Consider the following 19,229-nt stretch of genomic DNA (forward strand, 5'->3'; position numbering starts at 1 on the left):
ATAAGCTTTTCTGAGATTAAATCTTCCCATTGGATCATTTTTACACATAAGGGACAGAAATGACAAAATATCAATAGGCAGTATGAAGCAAGGATAACTATAGGTAGAGGTTATTGTATTAAAGTCACATTTTTGTGCTCATACAGTATAAAATAGAATGTGTGGGTTATCAAATATCTTCCAGTATCATCATCCCCTGCACTACCTCACTGCATTATTGGCTGCCAGTGTAAATCTATAACTGTATGTTGTGTGCTATATGTACTGAATGTAATATGATTTTCATTCCGATAGCCATGAAATGCATTATTCATCTGAAAATGGAGAAATCTTTAAAAATCTACGAGGGTGAAATGGTTCAAAGTGCAGTGAGATCTTTTACACGGATACTGAGCCAAGCTGCTCTGTGCTGTAGCCATCTAGGAAGAGATCCCCTATCATTTCCAACAGCACAATGATCCTGGGTAAAAATGCACACTGAAGAAGCTGTTTGACTACAGAGACGCTGTCCACTCCTATAATAATAACAACTACAACAATGCTACTGCTGTTGCGACTACTACTCCTTAAATCAATACAACGTAAATTTGTTATATTGTTTATGTCAAAACAGATTATAATATTCAAATACAGAGGGGAAAATACAAGCCTACAACTCAGACACAAGGGGGAAGAATGAGGTTGGACGATCACTGGGTTTGGAAGAAGCTGCAATTTTCAAAGAGGCCTTGAAATGAGTTATTGGAAAAAATGAAGTTTTAGAGCCCTCTGTAGCTCATTCCAGTTGGTGGCAGCAGAGAAATGGGCTGTATTGGGATCCCATGAAGGAAACTTCTGTGTGATAATGATCCATTTTTAAAGGGCTAGTAAAAGCTCTATAATCCCACTTCTACAATATTCCCCAAATAATATGCAGAGGGAAAACAACTGCATGTCAAACTTTATGGAAGCAGGGACAGGACAGGATTAAAAATAAGCAAAGATTTTCGGGGTGTACACAATATGGTAAGTGCCTGAGTCAGTAAGGCTCACAGACTCTCTCCTTCTCCTTATTCATCATTTATGTTTCCTTCTCTACAGTCCCATGTGGATTTTGCCTCTCACCTCCCAAACTCTACCTACCCTGCAGACTCAGGCCTTTCATGGGTGCCAAGGCATTTACACGTTCATCTCAGCTCATGAATAATAAATGTTCCCTCATTAATTAATAAAGAGCTCTTGTGCCTGTGCAGAGCTGGGGAGAAAACATACTTAATTACGCTCATATTTCAGAATTGGGTGAAAACTAATTTGAGTTTGGTATTTATGAATAAAAGATGGCGCGTAACGAACAGCGGGTGGGGATGTAGGAACAAGGCCCTTAAATATTTACTAAACACAGTTCACTAAACAGATTTTGTTAGGTGCCTGGGGATACAGTGCTCTGTCAAAGAGAAAAGTCTCACACACAAAGTGAACACACACACATGACAGCGACCCTTTCAAAGTAAGGTAAGAGAAAAATGTCCTGCAAATCCGACAGTAGTGTAAGAATTATTCAGAATCTATTGTAGGGTAAAAGGTAAAAGTAAAAGCAGCCATGCTACAATGTAAAAATATACAATGAAACTAAAAAAGAGTTTTGCATTCAAGTTCAAAAGTATTATCAGCAAAGTGCATCAAAATTATTAAAAGTTAAAGCACAACTGCTAAAGTTATATTATGATTTTTTTTATCATTATTATTATTATTATTATTATTATTATTACTGACCCATAAAGGGCCATCAAATGTATTTGAATGTCGTAGCTGGTTAAGGTGGTGCTGGCCTTAATCATTTACAGCATGTATTGCTTGATGGTTTAATAAATAAAAATGATTGAATGGAAAAAAAAAACTCTCACATACCAATTATATAAACCAATAATGTTTTTTTTGTAACATCTGCAGCAAATAAAAAGTACAGTATTTGCCACTAAAATAACACGGAGTAGAAGTATAAAGTAAAATACATGATTTTGACTATATCGTGAAAACTATATCGTATTTTTAAATCGTGCAGAGGTGTCACTGACAATTCTTGAAGCAAAATAAAGATGTTGTTTTATTTTTCTCCTGTAAACAAAACAGGTAAACCAAGCAACAGAGGAGATATTCAGGGGGTAAGAGTGCTTTTCTCTTGAAAGTGTGAGTGGTCTGTGTAACTTCAGAACATGTATGTCATTAAAACAGTAGCCAGGAGAGGGCATTTAGTCTAAGCTGGAGTGTGTGTGATCGGCACAGCGCGACGCCCGTGTCTGTCCTGCTGTCACACACCAGTGGTTCCTCAGCGTGTGTCTCTCATTACTGTCTCCGCTCTAGGAGAGAGAGAGAGACAGAGAGAGAGAGAGAGAGAGAGAGAGAGAGAGAGAGAGACACACACACACACACACACACACACACACACACACAAAACACAGTACTAATACACAAAACATTTACTGAACATCTAAATGTTAATTTGACTTTCTTTGAGGGGTGTGGTGGGTGGGGCAATTAAGGGCCTTAATGTGTTTCAGTTTCTTTCTCCTCTCTCCCTCCTCTGATTCAAACGAGGGATCATTCATCTTCTGAAAATAAGTGTCATCCTCTCCCCTCTCATTAGTCTGCAGGAGAAAATCTGGGATGGGAAAGAGAGAGGGATTGAGGAGGATGACGAAAAAGATGAGAACTGAGAGAGAAAGATGGCTAAATGGAGGGGGATGGGGATGGGCGGTTGGTCAGAGGAAAATAGAGATGGGTGTTAGATGGCCTTGTCTTTCAAAGTCCACAATCTGCTGTCAGATAGCGAGGCATGCAAGTTAAAGGCGCGTACACACGCACACACGCACAAGCACACGCACACACACACACACACACACACACACACACACACACACACACACACACACACACACCACTCTCTGAGCCATATATGAGCTTTTACATGTATGCAGATGGACAGGCTGTCACTCAAAGAGCTCCCAAAAGGGCTCGGAGTGGGTAATTACCAAGCATGTCTTCCATGTTAGATTACATGTTGCTGTCGGCCATAAGTATCCCCCAGGAGCCAGTTTGACAGCTCCGTGCTAACCACACACACATACATATATATATATTTATATATAGCCACAGCTGATTTACCCTAAAACCATATACATATTCTCCTCTTTAAGAACAGGAATTTCCACCAAATAGTGACCAAACGATCAAACTTTTTGTTCTTTTTCACAAGGCTGGTGTAAAAATGATTTTCTCTTCACACAACCAATTTCATCTAAGGGTAGAGAACACACACGTTGCTTCACTCTTCTTCCCTCGTTAGACAACACTCACATCCTGTGCTCCTCAAATCCCAATTAAAAGCTCATTTTCTCTCCCAGCTCACTAGGCCTGTTGGTAATCATGATTAATACGAGGAGTTTCAGAGGGGTGCAGTTCTAGTCGCCAGCACTGATTTGGTGCGTTTGGACCTGGCCCTTAAAATAATATAGCCTAATTGGTTGATTTATCTTCCATTTTGAGGACCAGCTGTGGTTATGGCACGGCAATCAGGGACAATGCGTAAAAGAATAGAGGCAGAAAGATGGAGAAGTAAAGACTAGATGTGAAAATCCATGTTCTGTTATCGCTAGAAAAATCCCAGATCAGCTTTGAATAAATAAAAAAGGGTTTTTCGATTCATAACTGTAAAGGTATGATTGGCTTTGTGGAATCACATTACTCCCCATCCCTCCCTCCGCTCCTAAATTAATTAATAGAAAAAGGCTCTTGGAGAACATGCAAATTTAATGAAGCTCCACAGAGGAGGGATTTGGGAGTTGTTTGGCAAATTACCTGCTTGTTAGCACAGGGTCATTGAGAATTATGGCTCTGAATACAGCCAGAAGAAGCGTAGTTATTGCTCCGTATACAGCTTAAGGAGAAGAGCAATTGACCTTGACTGCTGTTAGTGAGTAATATAATTACGGGGATTAGGAAAACAACGGTACTTAGGGGTAAATATGAGGACCACAGAAAACAGAGTCTACAAAAGCTGTTTATATTCAGGCAAATTTATGTGCTGATAAGAATTGATTTTTTTTTTTCCTTGAAAACAGAAACTGTAAAAAACGGAAATCTGAGTAAATCAGCTTTTTAGCAAGCTTTGTTTCCCGACCTCACTTTCTCATTGAAGGTCAAAATAAGACGAGGAGGAGAAATGAAAGAATCAGCTGTATTTACCCTCAGCCAACAACAGAGAGAGGAATTTCTGCAACCGGCCACGTCACTTAGTCATCTTGTCAGTCAAAATTAAGCACATTTACAGAACATGCAGTGCAGAATGTGGACAAATAATTTGACACAAAATACATCTGGGGTAGGTCTGACTCTCCCTTGGCGACGGTCCAGTATGCTGCATTTAAAAGGCAAGGCAAGTTTATTTGTATAGCTCAATTCAACAACAAGGCAATTCAAAGTGCTTCACGTAAAAGCATTAAAAGCATCAAAACATAAGGCAAAAGAAAAGGAAATTTAAAAACAATTAAGAACATTGATTGAAACATTAAAAAATGTCATTAAACAAGCTAAAAATAGAATAAAAGTTGCAGTGCAGTTCAATAAATAAAATACAGTAGTAAAATACAGAAATGCTGATTCAATTAAAGGCAGCAGCAAACAGAAAAGTCTTCAATCTTGATTTGAAGCAGCCGAGAGTCTCAGCAGAACTGCAGATTTCTGGGAGTTTGTTCCAGATATGTGGACCATAAAAACTGAATGCTGCTTCTCCACGTTTAGTTCTGACTCTGGGAACAGGAAGGAGACTCGTCCCAGACGACCTGAGGGGTCGGGATGGTTCATAAGGTTGCAGCAGATCACAAATGTATTTTGGCCCTAAACCATTCAGTGCTTTATAAACCAACAGCAGGATGTTAAAGTTGATTCTTTGTTGGACAGGAAGCCGGTGTAAAGACTTCAGAACTGGAGTGATGTGATCCACTTTCTTGGTCTTAGTAAGAACTCGAGCTGCAGCGTTCTGAATCAGCTGCAGCTGTCTGATTGACTTTTTACAGAGACCTGTAAACACACCGTTACAGTAGTCGAGTCTACTGAAGATAAATGCATGGACAAGTTTTTCCAAATCCTGTTGAGACATAAGTCCTCTAATCCTTGATATATTCTTCTGGTGATAGTAAGCTGATTTTGTAATTGTCTTGATATGGCTGTTCAGATCTGAATCCATAACTACACCTAGAATTCTGGCTGGGTTTGTGGTTTTTAAAATCAAATTATTTTCTATTTTCAATCTTCATGCTCGAATTCATCTGGAACTGTTAAGATGGTGAACATCCCAGCAGGTGGGACAGTGACCTCTTGATAATGAAACTGTGTGATGTTGGTGCATGTGATGTGGACAATATGTGGCATTATTGATCAGAGCACTCATGTGACCTATACATACATCTGTGTGCATGTGTGTCTATGTGTACACAGGAGTCTGTACATAATTACAGGGGTCAGGGACTCTCCCCGGGGAAATGAGACAATATCAATAAGGGAGACACCTTTATGGTAAACAGCAACAGGAGTCTGGGCTGTAAGCTTCTGAGAAGCACAGGAATCGGTTTGCTTGTAAAAGTCAATGATTTACTGTTAAATTCAGAAGTTTTGACACATTGGAAAGTTTGAGAAAGGTTAAACACATGAATTTGTGAGATATAAGAGTTGCTGTCTTATATGTTAATGTGTGATATATGAAAATTGGAATTATATGGATGGACTGTGTCAGATTTGCAGCTCTGGTTGGTTTGTGGAGGAAAAAAGTGGGTTTGGATTTATGTGCTCTGTCACCTTTCACATTTCTTCCCCATATTTCTATATCTTCAATGGCAAAATGGGATTACCTTGAACCAATCATTCATGTTCCCCGGCCTGACGTCGACAGTGAATCTGTCACACAGACACCGGCCACAGGCCAGTGTGGTGCTTTATTGATGAGAAGAGCTCATTAACCAGTGACTTTATGTTAAAACAGACTCAAAGATTGACTTGTATGACAACAAATCAATGGAGCAGACTAATACCAGGAGAAATTAGGAGCTGGGTGAGATGAGTCCTCGGACAGCCAGAACTCTGACCTTTGACCTCTGATTAATAAAATAAAGTGTCTATCATTGCAGCTGCTCGATGAGCTTCAGACTTTGGCATATTACTGGTATATCAAACAGAAAGGTCAACTGATCACTTCACTCTGTGATTGGGTTGTAAAGCTCCCAAAAACATAACAACTCGGAGAGTATAAATATTTAGCAGCATGCTTAAAAGCAGCTGCACATCCACAGTACAGCTCAATTTAAAATGACTGCTAAGCCGTTGTTATTAAGGCACATGGAGTCTCATTGGCCTTTCCTACAAAAACAAATAAATGATGCTCTGTTCACTTGTAGCAGTGGACTGTAGTCAACCGCATACTATATACCCTACAGTAGTGTATGTTTCACAAACTCCATGTTCGCACAGACCTGCCTCATTTGAACAGATGGCAGTTTAAAGAACACAACAACAGCCGGCATAATTACAGCACAGAAACCATTCTTTCTCAATTGCAGCTAATAAGACAAGAGGGTAAATGAGCTCCTTCTCTCTTTCACTCGTTTGATTTCTCCTCCTAATTGTGATTTCAATCTGTCTGGAACTCCACAACGGAACAACAGGTGTAGAGAAATTAGACATACACGTTTGCATATACACAGAAACACAATAGCATGCCATGACGGAGAGGAACAGTGTGCCATTCGATCTGCAGACCTCCGACTCCTCAGGAGAACACTTTGGAAAGGGGGCACACATGCAGTAATTAAAGCAATCTGCGACCCAGCAGCCGTCCCACAGGGAGACAGTACAAAACACCGCTGCTCAAAAACTACACTCATACTACATGCACACATACACAGACACACACCAACACACAAGCATTCGTTCAAACAGGGCTGCATGTGAGCATGCATACTTCTATTATTAATCCATAACAAGCCACAGAGGTTTAGGTTGTTGTTGTATGAATACGTTTCTCTGAAACTTGCTGTTTTTACAGACAGACAGACAGACACACACATATCCACACACACAAACACACACTGCACTGACTGCCTTGAGGCTGTAAGTGAAGCAGAATAAAGGAAAAGAAAGGAAGCGACACACTAGTGCATCTTTGCTTTCACCCTAGGAAGCTATTAACCATTCTCACCTCTGCTAAGTGCAGCAAAGTATTCAGTGCAATGTGTAGCGCTGTGGACTGTCATGTCTGAGCAAGAATAAAAAGAGGGGCACAACTCTGATTTATGCAATCATTAAAGTGGGAGTTGGTTTTGGGTATTCTGAGAGAAAAGGCTTGCTCCTGGCTTATAGTATGGCTTCTTTACAGTAGCAGGTTGTCATCCACAGTTATCTCGTATTTCGACACAGTGTGTTTGATGTTTGATGACCTGCAACTGAGACGAAGCTCTCTGACACTGGACAGAATGTTCAAAATATTCTGATTTCATTGTGTCCTGCACAGATTCGAAGAACCGTGTGCCAAATGTACCAAAGTAACCCCATCACACAACTGAGCTTCCCACGTTTTCCCTCAGTGGGGTGTCTTTTTCTCTTAAAGCATCCATGGAGGTTGGTTACCTTCCCATGGATATTAAACTTCATATTAATATTAGCAACTGTGGTCTTTGTTTTCGGCTTCAGCAGGACCATGCTTGGCAAATATTTTCTCTCTTCTCTCTTCAGATAACGTTTGTCTTTTTCTTTCATTTGTCCATGTTCAGTGTGGTACATGTACTGACACCAAACATGGTGAGTACTTTTCTGCATTTAAATAGTCTGAATGACTAGTTTTAAAACTGAAGACACCTATGATGGTAATAAAAAACTATAATTTGTTTAATATTACAAGAATCGATTTATTTATCAGCATGTTTTAGAGGGTCTATGAAGAAAAATCAAGAATTCTGCTCATTTTAGAGCTTTGATGTTTAATTTAGTGGAAAACCAAAGGCATGCAACTCTGCATGACAATAGAGCTTTTAATTTAAACACTTTTCAGAGAGAGGAGCATTGTTTCTATGAGGTGTAAGCGTACCAAGTGGTTGGCCATGTCTGCATGTATACACTTGTGTTCTTCCTACTCCTCCACCTCCTCGCCTTTTCTCCTACAAGGTCTCCCCCTTCTCTTTAGGTGGCAATTTACAGCCACCCAGGAAATGAGTTCTTCTGGATGCCCATCTCACTGCACTCTATCACAGTCCTGCTAGTGATCTGTTACCAGGAACACTCCCACAATATGGCCCATAAAACTGCTCACAGGGCCCATATTAATGCAGCGGCGGACCGGCTACGGTCCTCTGAAGGACATAAGATATCTATGGCTTTAATTTAAACACTCATGGACGAAGCTTGTGGGAAGAAATCCTTGTATCAATCAGGGCAGGAATGTTGTGAGCAAGGGCAAGAGGTTGAATTATTTACATGTTGTACAGTGAAGACAAACTTAATTTCTGTTCCTTCAAAGCCTCATATTGTTATTGCCTTCTCTGACTTGACAATGTCCGGAGCATTTTTTTTTTCCGAAGCTGCATTCTTGCAAAGAGTTTATTCATATAAACAAAGATGCATAAACAAATCTGACTGACAGTGAAAGCTACAGCTTTCTGACCAAATCTCAACCTCTAGGGTAACAACACTGACAATTTGGTCCTGGAAAATTTAGTGTGGCACCCAAGGTGGGCCTGAGAGAAAGGCCCGGCCTGTTGAATTCCTCCACTGAAGCTTCCATGGAGGCTAGCTCTGGAGACGAGGCTATACCGGTGGAGATGGGAGCTGCGGAGTGGAACAGGGTGAAGGAGGAGTGTTTGTGTAAGTGTGTGTTTGTGCGAGAAGAGCAGTTTCCAGCCAGCTGGAGTGTGACTGGCTGACTTTGATAAGGTCAGCCACGGGGGCCCTTATTGTCATACAGTCGTGGCCCCCTGCCAGCCGCACTGTCATCGGCACTGGCACGCTGCTGCTCTGTGGTTTACACTCATGCAAACACACAGCACACGCATGGGCACACACACAAATTCAAGGGAAAAACACAGTCCTTGTAAGCTGACACACACTCCACAGTAAATGTGTTTGCTGGCAGACAAAAAAGCCAGTAAATCTGTTTGGCTCAGTGGATATTGTCTAAATGGTTGCTCCACTTCAGCAAATTCCCCAGTCAATCTTTTTCTGTGAGTCTGTCCATAAAAGTCTCTGTCTGAAAGACTATCGTGTCCCCTCCAGGAATTCATTGAGGGCTTTTTGTGGGTACTGCCAAAATGTTTAATTTAGTTGCGTATTTTTATGAAACATTGATGTGCAATTTGCAATGTATTTCAAGTTTTGAAAGAGGATGACGGGAACATTAAAGAACAATGAGGGATTAATTTGCAGTTTGACGACCCAAGCATTAACATCACGATGATGGGGACTTTTTCAGTTTTAGATTTCATTTTGTCAAAAAGTGTAAGAATGATCCTAATCAAACATATAAACACTTACCTTTGTGAGACAATTTCTCATAGACTTTTGTAACATGCTGCTGTGCTGCTGTGACTTTGCATGCAGCAGAGCCTTTGGAATTCCTCCTTTTCCTTCCTCAGCCACAGCTGCTAATTGCATTTTGACTGACTATCAGCATAAGACCGTAAATCAAAAGCCAAGAGAAGTCGAGGGAAAGAGAGTTATAGGGTGTTTTCAACAGACAGAAATGGAGAAAATGATTAAGAGCAAGACAAGACAATGGAAAAGGGAATGAAAAAGAGAAAAAAGAAAGGCAGAGGCTGTTCTCAAACATATTAAATTACATCTGTTCCTACTGCTGCCAATCGAACAACATGCTGGATTCAAGGAAGCACAGTGAGTATCACCTACAACAGACAGACACAAGAAAGCAAAATTATCTGCTCATTGTCCCTGAGCAACTGGATGGCTCCAAAGTTTGCTGCAATGAGCTAAAAGTCCATTTAAAGGTCAAAGCATTTGATCTATAGTGGGAATAGATAAGTGTTTCTTACTGATGCTTTTATGAAATGTCATTTCTTGTCATTTTATTGGCAAAAGGAGTGTGTGTATCCGTATCCACCCATCCTCAGGGGATGGGTGGATCTGACCAGCCGCTCAAACATTTCCCAACGAGCAGAGGAACGCACTGAATGAGAGCATGGAGATACAGTATTTCCGTTAATTCTCATCAGGGTAAAAGCACTAACATTCACACCTGTCACAGCATAGGCCATGTCCAGCAAGGCAATCAGGATATAAACACACACACTTACTGTGTCCCCAATTTAACCTCTTTCGAGCCATCATGAATGCTTTCTCTGACAGGATGGCCTTTGGACATCCTTTCTGTGGCTCAGGCAGAGAGAAAACCGCCCATGATGTCAGCTGATATAAGCCTCTCTCAAGCTTACTGGGTCAATATGGGGCCACACGACATTAACAGATATTATTGCTATAGTTTATAACTTCCATGTCTGGGTTAGACACATGGCAGCTGTAAAGGTCCTAGTCAGGATCACGAGGCCACTCCTCTGCAGTTTCTCTGTCCTGTTCTCTCTTAGTGTTTAACTCCTCTTCACAAGCCTTACGCCGTACATATATGCACATGACTTACAGGAAATTGACGCAGCCCGTGCCCGGCGGTGGGGCGATCCACACAAAGCTGAAGCTGGTCGAGGGCTGGTGGCTGACATGGGAAGCCACCACACTGCAAACAAATTGGGTCCCACCAAATTGACGATCTGGCATCACACCTGGACGAGAGAGGAGAAGAGAAGAAGCAAAAGGCGAAAAGGAGATGAGAGAGAGACAGCAAAACTAAACTGGTGTTTTGTCATAGTTTTTCCAGATTTTCAATTTTTTTTTTCCACCCTTACATGTCAGCATTTGTCTGAGTAAAAAATAGATTATCATTTTGTGGTAAGCCTTGATATAGGATTTTTATAGTCGGGACCAGTGGTGTGCACTCAGAGGGGTCCCACATATCACTGCATCTATGAGCTACATTTTCAGAAAACCACACAAAAGGCAAACAATTATAAAAACCGGACGTGATGTTAAGGATTACATTTAATCCACTGCCTCCTAGACTGAATTTTGGTAACCAACTCTCATGAGTTTCCCAACGGCAAACAGACCAAAAAAAAATGTGCTCATTGTGATGGATTACCAAGCAAATCTGTTCAGGTCATTTTCATACTATAATGAAATGAAGTAAAACCGTATAGAAATCACATTAAAATACAAAATTCTGCTCCGTGAGAGAGGATTTGTAGCAAAGTCAAACTAAAACTACTTGCATGAAATTAAAAGGCTCCAATAATGTTTGGTAAGACAGAGTACACTGAAAGAGCAATACGTAATATGACAACTCTTCTCACAGACAAGCCAGCGTAAGTCTGGAAATAAAAGAGATCCACAAGAAACAGTGTGATATTAAGGACTAATAATAGTGAAAACAAGAGATTTTTATGTGCATCTCCAGCTTAACCACATCTTCACTTCTTTCTGTTTCTTTTAATTTCCTCCTTTACTTGTTTGATCTCACGCCATGTTACTTTTTTTTAAATCCAAAAGTATCCTTCAATTTCTTTTTTCTTCTTACATTCCTTGATATCCCTTTCTACTTCTCTCCTTTCATCAGGTATTTTTTTTCAACCCTCTCCTTCTTTACTCCTTCCCTGTGAGCTGACACTCCATAACAGTGCTCTTATTCATGACCAGTGTCCAGCTATGATTGCATCGACGGAATGACATCATGTCACACAATCTTTGCTTTATATCGCAGAGGGCAAGGGCAGGACACCACCAGACTCATCAATCACTGAGCAGACTTTCGGAACAGTTTAATAATTTACTGTAACAAAATGACTTTGTAATGTCAGTGAAGAGGCGTCCAAACTGTGCAGGAACTATCACCAATGCAAACACAACGAGAGTATTCATTTCCCAGACAGATAAGCATTTGTCATAATTCTACAATAGTACGTCAACACAGAGCGGTCTAGTGCGCACAGACCAAACACATTCAGCCATTTTAAAAATGTATGTGATGTCACATCTATGGCTAAAGATGTGCTCTAAGCTGCAGTGCTCTGGTGGCAGACTTCTGCTCTTTATAACCTGCAAACAATCCCCCCGTCCCCTCCCTTCCCCTCCCCTCCCCTCCCCTCCCCTCCCCTCCCCTCCCCTCCCCTCCCCTCCCCTCCTCTCCCTGTCCCTCTCCATCCTCCTCTCCTCTCCTCTATCATAACTTAATTCACTGAAAAAATAATCAGCAATGATTAATAACACTGAAGCTTTAATATCCCCAGAATCAATGTGCAAATCAAATGTGTGTGTGTGTGTGTGTGTGTGTGTGTGTGTGTGTGTGTGTGTGTGTAAAAACTAATTATTTAAAGAGAAATAATTCCGCCCATTTCTGACAGTAATAAATCTGACCTCACAGATTACATCCATAAATACGCACAATGTCGACAGCACCGTAAATGTATCTGTTTGACAAGGCCAGCTATATATATGTGTGTGTGTGTGTGTGTGTGTGTGTGTGTGTGTGTGTGTGTGTGTGTGTGCATGTTTTCATTTGTGTTGCTGCATGAAATTTACATTGATGTGTATGTGTGTGCCCTACTACAAACAAACCGAATTACCATTACCGTGAGATTAAACATGTTTGTTTTTACATTGAGCGACATGCATTGTTTTGGTTACGTTATGAAATTCCCAAAGGTGTCCTTTAACCCATGAATTGTAAATGTTCTTATCATGTAGAGGAACATCAAATACTTTAACTGGAATTCAAATTGAAAAATAATCTAAGATACATAATTTACAACATCTTCATATGACAACATATTGTGTCATTATGTGCCAGTGAAGGCAGCATGGGGTTTTAATGTCAGATTTATGAGGTGTCAAGCAAAGCAGCCTTTAACCATGCTAAGGAGGTGCCAGTGTGTAATAACAGAATGAGATGTTATCACCCACTAATAGGACTGCTGTTCTCCAATCACCTTGGCCATAATCCCTCTGTGTAATGGCCACAATTTACTCCTGAGCGTGTACTAACGCATTAACGCTCACACAAGGAAACACACATAAACACACATTACTGTCTAGGATTATTGCCATCTTGTTTGCCTGAGCAAGATCTCTTCAGCACCCTATCTTTACCGCTGACAAACAGAACAACAGAAATTGTTTCTGTGCTGGCCTTATGTAGTACTCAGGGAAGCAGGCAGTGACATACCCATACATCTTCTCTCTTTTTAACCCCCTCTGACACGAACGAGCGACACTTCCATGACAATTTCCTTGCTGATACGAGCCACATATTTATTGCCGCAACCAAGGCAGTCAAAACAACAGTTTTGGCATTAATTGTCCAATTTTGTGGCAGAAGAAGAAAAGACGCTCCGTGTAATATGTCTCACCACATTGCCATGGTGCAATTTGAGAACCCCTGCAGATGTGCATAATACAAGCTTAGCGCTCATGGAAATGGAAACACTATGTGGAAAGCCGCAAAGACAAACAGAAAGAGGGAGCTGAGGTGATGATGAGCGACAGACTGAGCAAAGGAGATGGCAGGAAAAGAGAGAATGCACTGAAGGACAGAAAAACAAACATCAGACATTCAAATCACTCCATTCATTTGCTGTGCTTTCAGTCATCAATGAGGGTGAAAAAAAGGCAAGGCAGTGTATCTGCAACAAACAAAAGTTTTAGAGTGTTCACACACTTACACTTGACAAACTCAGAAACTTAGAAAAACTAAGAAAATGGCATAAAACAGGGAGAGTAAGACACGAAGAAAGCGAGGCAAAGAGAGGTAAGAGCTAAAGGTATGGCTAAAGAAAAGCAGAGCGTGGTTAGGCTAGGGTAAAGATGAAAAGGTAGACTGATGCACTCCAGGACACAGCAGCACTGGGACTTGACACTGCACATAGAATTTCTATTCCCACTTGAAAAATACACTCAGGCATAAAAATGCAAATAACGATCCCTTATTCCTTTCATGTCTGGGTGAGGAGCGAGAGAGAGAGAGAGAGAGAGAGAGAGAGAGAGAGAGAGAGAGAGAGAGAGAGAGAGAAAATCACTATTATTCACTGCGATCCAAATCCCAAATGTTCCAGTAAAGCAACGAGCTTTAGTCAACCTGGACAGAAAGAAAAAAAAGCTCGGCCATTCCTGGTTCAGTCCTGGGAATGAGCAGAGAAATCGAAAGACAAGTTGTGAAATGAAAATACATAACAAAGGCCTTCCTGTGTCCTTGTACGCTTGGGTCCCACCAACTGAAAAACTGTTCATGAATCCAATCCTCACTCAGCTGACCTCTGAGCTCTTTGTCAGTGCTGTTAGCATAATCTCTGCCAGTTTACAGATGCTTATGCTTCTTTTCTGTCAATATTTTGTGGTTTATTTGTCTCTGTTTTTGTAACTATTTATTCAAATAATTTCTGAGGATGCACTGACAGTCCTTGATGCAGTTGTGTTAATCCATGAGACAAATACTTCCTATCAATCACCCAATGACAGGTGGCTTTTCTTCCACCTGTTATTGGGTGATTGATAGGAGGTACTTGCCTATACATTAAGTTGTTTTAATATCTTAAATAAAAAAATGAAAGAAATATTTTCAACTTTTACTTTTTAGTTGAAACATTTTGGGACTTAAATATCACACCATAATCGACACACATAACTCACCTGATGAGCTGACTGACAGAAGTTGCGGCTGGAGTACAAATGCCAGCAGTAATGCATTCATGCTGCATGTTAGATAAGCATCAGCAGAAGCCACTTCTAATTCAATAAGCAGCCACAGGGGGATCTTGGAGGGCTGTTGCAGCCACACATCCACAGTCAAACAAACGCATGCAAATACATGCACGCTCACACGTACAAACACATGCAGTTCTTTCACATGCAGATTGGGCACTTGTGAGCTGTCAGGAGTGATTAATGGAAAGGGAAGATGACCTGCTCACTCCCACGGTATGACTGGGCAGAGCTTGTTTCATAAATATGAACCCCCACACACATATACACGCACGCACAATTGCTTATACATGCACTCTACGGCATGCCCACACACAAACTCCATCAGACATAAAGACACAGGAAATGGGTGTGTCGGGATTTTAAGGGTCATATGTTGGTTGTAGGAGTGTCACCCCGACATCAATCTCTGCTGGTAATTGTAGTGAATTTTTAAAGCGCCCCATAAAAAAGAAGTGGGAAGTCGACGGCTTCTTATTTATTCATATTCAGTCTGCCCATGTCTCCAGTCACAAAGACCTCTCCACATTTTTCCATTCGGACTGGTCTTTCTTTTTTTAAACATGTAAACACTTCAATTTACATCTGTCCATGTCCTCTTTAAAATCTCTCTACATCGCACTTTGCAAAGCTAATGAGCTTTCCACAGCCAAGCTCAAAACAAGTCAAATAGATGGAGTGAGAATTCTCCCCGATGGAGCAGATGGGCAATCGGTGGCTCAGCCTGGCAGCAGCTTAACACTGTGGGACCAGCAGGAGCCGGTTGAACTGGCATTAGAACTGATAGTTAGGTTTTGTGGCTGGGTGTCGAGAATGCAAAACGCTCCATTCAAATTGATGCGCACATTTACCAAAATCAAATGGTACACACTACGTGACATCTGGTCAGGAGCAAATAGCTACTGAATTCTGCATTCATTCCACAACTGTCCTTCAGCAAAGTATCGCTTGAGAACAACAGGAAACTATTAGTTTGAGTTGGTTTGACTGTATCGATTCCTGTTAAATGGTTTGTTAAGGTGATTTCAAGACAGTTAAACATGTCTTCTCTGCTACATTTTTGATTGGCAGCAAGGCCGTGGTAAAATGAATGTCAGTCTCTGGAGGCTAGAAGTATCTGGTCTTGTTGCTTATATTGTAGATTGAGTAAACTCATCCTGATTTTACTATAGTGGACCAATTCTTATAAATAAATTAATGTATGCCTTTAATGCTTCAGCATGTGCACCATGAACGCACAACCATAAACACACACGCATATAGCTCTGTATGCCTGTGCACACACATACAAAACCAGCCACAATTAAAATGCATGTGCATGCACAGCAGTTTGCTTGGAGCGTTAATGAAAACCTTGCAAAGTGTGTAATGTGCTGTAAGGAGATTAGATTATTCGATTTTTGTCCAGGGAATTTATATTTGTCACTTCTCGCAAAATAATTTTTTGATTTAACAGAGAAATGTGGGTCTCATTTAAAAAGCAGAGATTAATGTTTATGATTCACATCTTTTGTCCTCCAAGGCAGCTGTGTGCATGTTTGTGTGTGTATTTGCACACTCAGACAGATAATAGCCTTACAACCAACAATCATTCTCCCACTGGCTCAGATTTTGAAATCCAATGTACACCAACCGGAATAATTTGGAGAGCAAGCTCATTAAAGGGTCATATTTCATGCGGTAATTCTTAATACCTGTCATAAACCTATTGGAGCATTAACATGTGTTATTAAAGGCCTGTGGATGTATGGGAATCTGTCAAAAGCCAGAATAATGCCTCTGTCATCATGTTTCAAGAGAAGGCCACACAACAGCAACATAAATGATACATCACAACAGTACTGACAGCCTGAGTAGGGACCCCATACGCTTTGTGCTGCTGAATGATCCCATGCAATGTGCGTGTTTTTGTGCGTCTGTTTGTTGCATTAACCCCTTCTTCCCAGTACCATCCTCAGTCGGTTAGTCGGACCGCTGCAGGATCTCACGGCACATGGCAAACCAACTCTGATCTGCCATTGGGTGAACAGGGCATCCATCTCAGCATCTGCCAATCACACTGCTATGGAGACGGGTTGGCAACGTTGTGGTGATGGCAGGGGTCTGGCACAGTGTTGCCAGGAGGAAGCTGTGTGTTAATATGGGTAAAGAAAGATGCCAGTGGCCTGGGGGAAAAGGGGTAAGAGACTCTGTGGGAAAATGTGGGGGGAAGAGGTTTGCCATATCAATGAAAAAGTTGAACTGGCATTAAAGGACACCTGGAGGTCTGCTGAGCAGTACACTGTGTCGGTGAGGATGCACTAGTGTATATAAGAGACTTGTTTCCATGTGTGCACAGTGCAATCCACTTAATGTTCTGTGAATGACGCCAAAATGAACTGTATGTGTTCATGCCCTTGTTCTAAGCACCTGACCAATTTTTGCCCATGTGCACACATTCACAGAACAGTTGCTCTTTCATTTAGGCTTCCATTGTATCTCACAGCATCCATCATCCATCATCCATAAACTCCTGATGGCAAGGACGCACACACACACCCACACACAAAAATACATATCTACGGCTTATTGTAGGAGCTGCCAGTATGGCTCTAACCAGCTGAATAAGAGAGAGACTACTTCACACAAAAGCATATGCTCATACGCGAACAATTATTTAATATAAATATTCAACTAATATAATAATTTGTACACTTCTGTAACATGCTCCATATACAGTGTGTTGTCAAAACTAGTAGCTGAAAACTAAAAGCACAGAGAAAATAAGCAGTGAGTTCAATGTTGGAGTACTGTTTCCTTTCAGTGATCAAGAGCCACAAGCCGTAGGAGCATGAATGATAAATGGAGTACAGGAACACTAGTGGAGCATAATACAGCCTCCTGAACTAATGTGCTATAATTGAAATGAATGTTGCTCTGAATCAAACAAGTATGTGTGTGTGTGTGTGTGTGTGTGTGTGTGTGTGTGTGTGTGTGTGTGTGTGTGTGTGTGTGTGTGTGTGTGTGTGTGTGTGTGTGTGTGTTTTGGAACCCCGCCCTCTGTGATAGATGAGACTTCTACTACTTTGCACAGACCTGCAATTTATCTCAAAGGCACACTCGCACACTCACAAACACACATATCATATACCCAAATGCATGTATATGCATGTACTGTATATGCCACATACTGTATACTGCTGAATGGACTATTCCCGTTTATTTGGGTCTTATTTTCATTGTTGTGGTCATTTAGAAGCACAAGTGACATTGTACTCACTTAAGTGCATTTAGGAACCGTGACTAGCCCACAACATTTAAACAAATGGAGATTAAAAAAAACCTGTGGCCATATCGCTCAGCCCTAGTTCAGTCTGAGCTCCACGTTGTGGCCTGTTGTTTCACATGTGGATTGTGAGCAGAGATGTCACAGGTTGTGGCTGTGCAGAAAACACTGTTGAAAATGTGTAGTGTGTTACATCACACCAGATTAATAAAAATCACAGACTGTCTGTCCAGCTTTTAAAGGCTAACCTCCTAGCATGGAATAGCTGATCAAAGGATGCACAGCCAAAACACATCCTTGAATTTCCAATCTGGGTGTGTGAGTACATGGACAGAACCAGATTATTCTAATCATATTAATTGAGGAAGTCTCTTATCAAACCAAACCTGAAATCAGCTGACCTGAAATGTTATAAAAATCCCTCATTTAAGAGAAAAACTACCTACTATTAGTACGGTGGTTTAGAGTTGATCCAGAAAGAAGATCTGTGATGGATTTATTTTCTCTTCCAAATAAGTTTGACCAGGGCTGTTTGAAACTTGTTTGATCATCAGATATTATATGTTTCTTGTCGAATTGGGCCTCTTTTTAGTAATGTTATCATTACTGATAGGAAGGATGGCCAAAACTATGACAATAACATCCAAGTTATATAAAAATGAAATTCCCTTTTACCTTCCCTTTGTGTTTTTGATAGTGAAAATGGGAGACAGGGGACTGCTAAAAAAACTAAATGCAGTCCCAGGCTCAAGATGTGTGTGTGTGTGTGTGTGTGTGTGTGTGTGTGTGTGTGTGTGTGTGTGTGTGTGTGTGTGTGTGTGTGTGTGTGTGTGTGTGTGTGTGTGTGTGTGTGTGTGTGTGTTATGTAAACCATCAAGGTGAAGTGTTGCTGAAAGGCCTACTGATAATGACATGGCACCAAGTGGAGGACATCCAGCTTTGTGCCCCAGGAGAAGCTTACCACATTGGGTGGCAAAGTCACTAAACTCCCCTTCCCCCACCCCTCCAGTCCTTGAGCACCAGTTTCTTTTTCCAACTCTCCGTCCATCCATACATCCATCCACCAGCAAAGCCTATGAGCAGCTGCCTTCTGTGGGTGTGTGTCATTGTAGCTTGGCAGGCACACACCACA

The 19,229-nt window shown here is 41.1% G+C and overlaps 1 protein-coding gene across 3 annotated transcripts in view; it reads right to left on the reverse strand.

Annotated features, from left to right (window-relative positions):
* LOC138206637 (reelin-like) overlaps positions 1–19,229 on the reverse strand; it is a 94,069-nt gene that overhangs the window by 44,453 nt on the left and 30,387 nt on the right. For all 3 annotated transcript variants that reach the window (XM_069163478.1, XM_069163477.1, XM_069163476.1), the window contains exon 3: positions 10,667–10,805. In XM_069163478.1, coding sequence (XP_069019579.1) covers positions 10,667–10,805 — 139 coding nt within the window. The remainder of the gene's footprint in view (positions 1–10,666; positions 10,806–19,229) is intronic.

This window comes from Embiotoca jacksoni, unplaced genomic scaffold (genome assembly GCF_022577435.1).
Source record: "Embiotoca jacksoni isolate LCO1_2020_lvr unplaced genomic scaffold, fEmbJac1.0.p SCAF_3, whole genome shotgun sequence".
Lineage (NCBI taxonomy): Eukaryota > Metazoa > Chordata > Actinopteri > Embiotocidae > Embiotoca > Embiotoca jacksoni.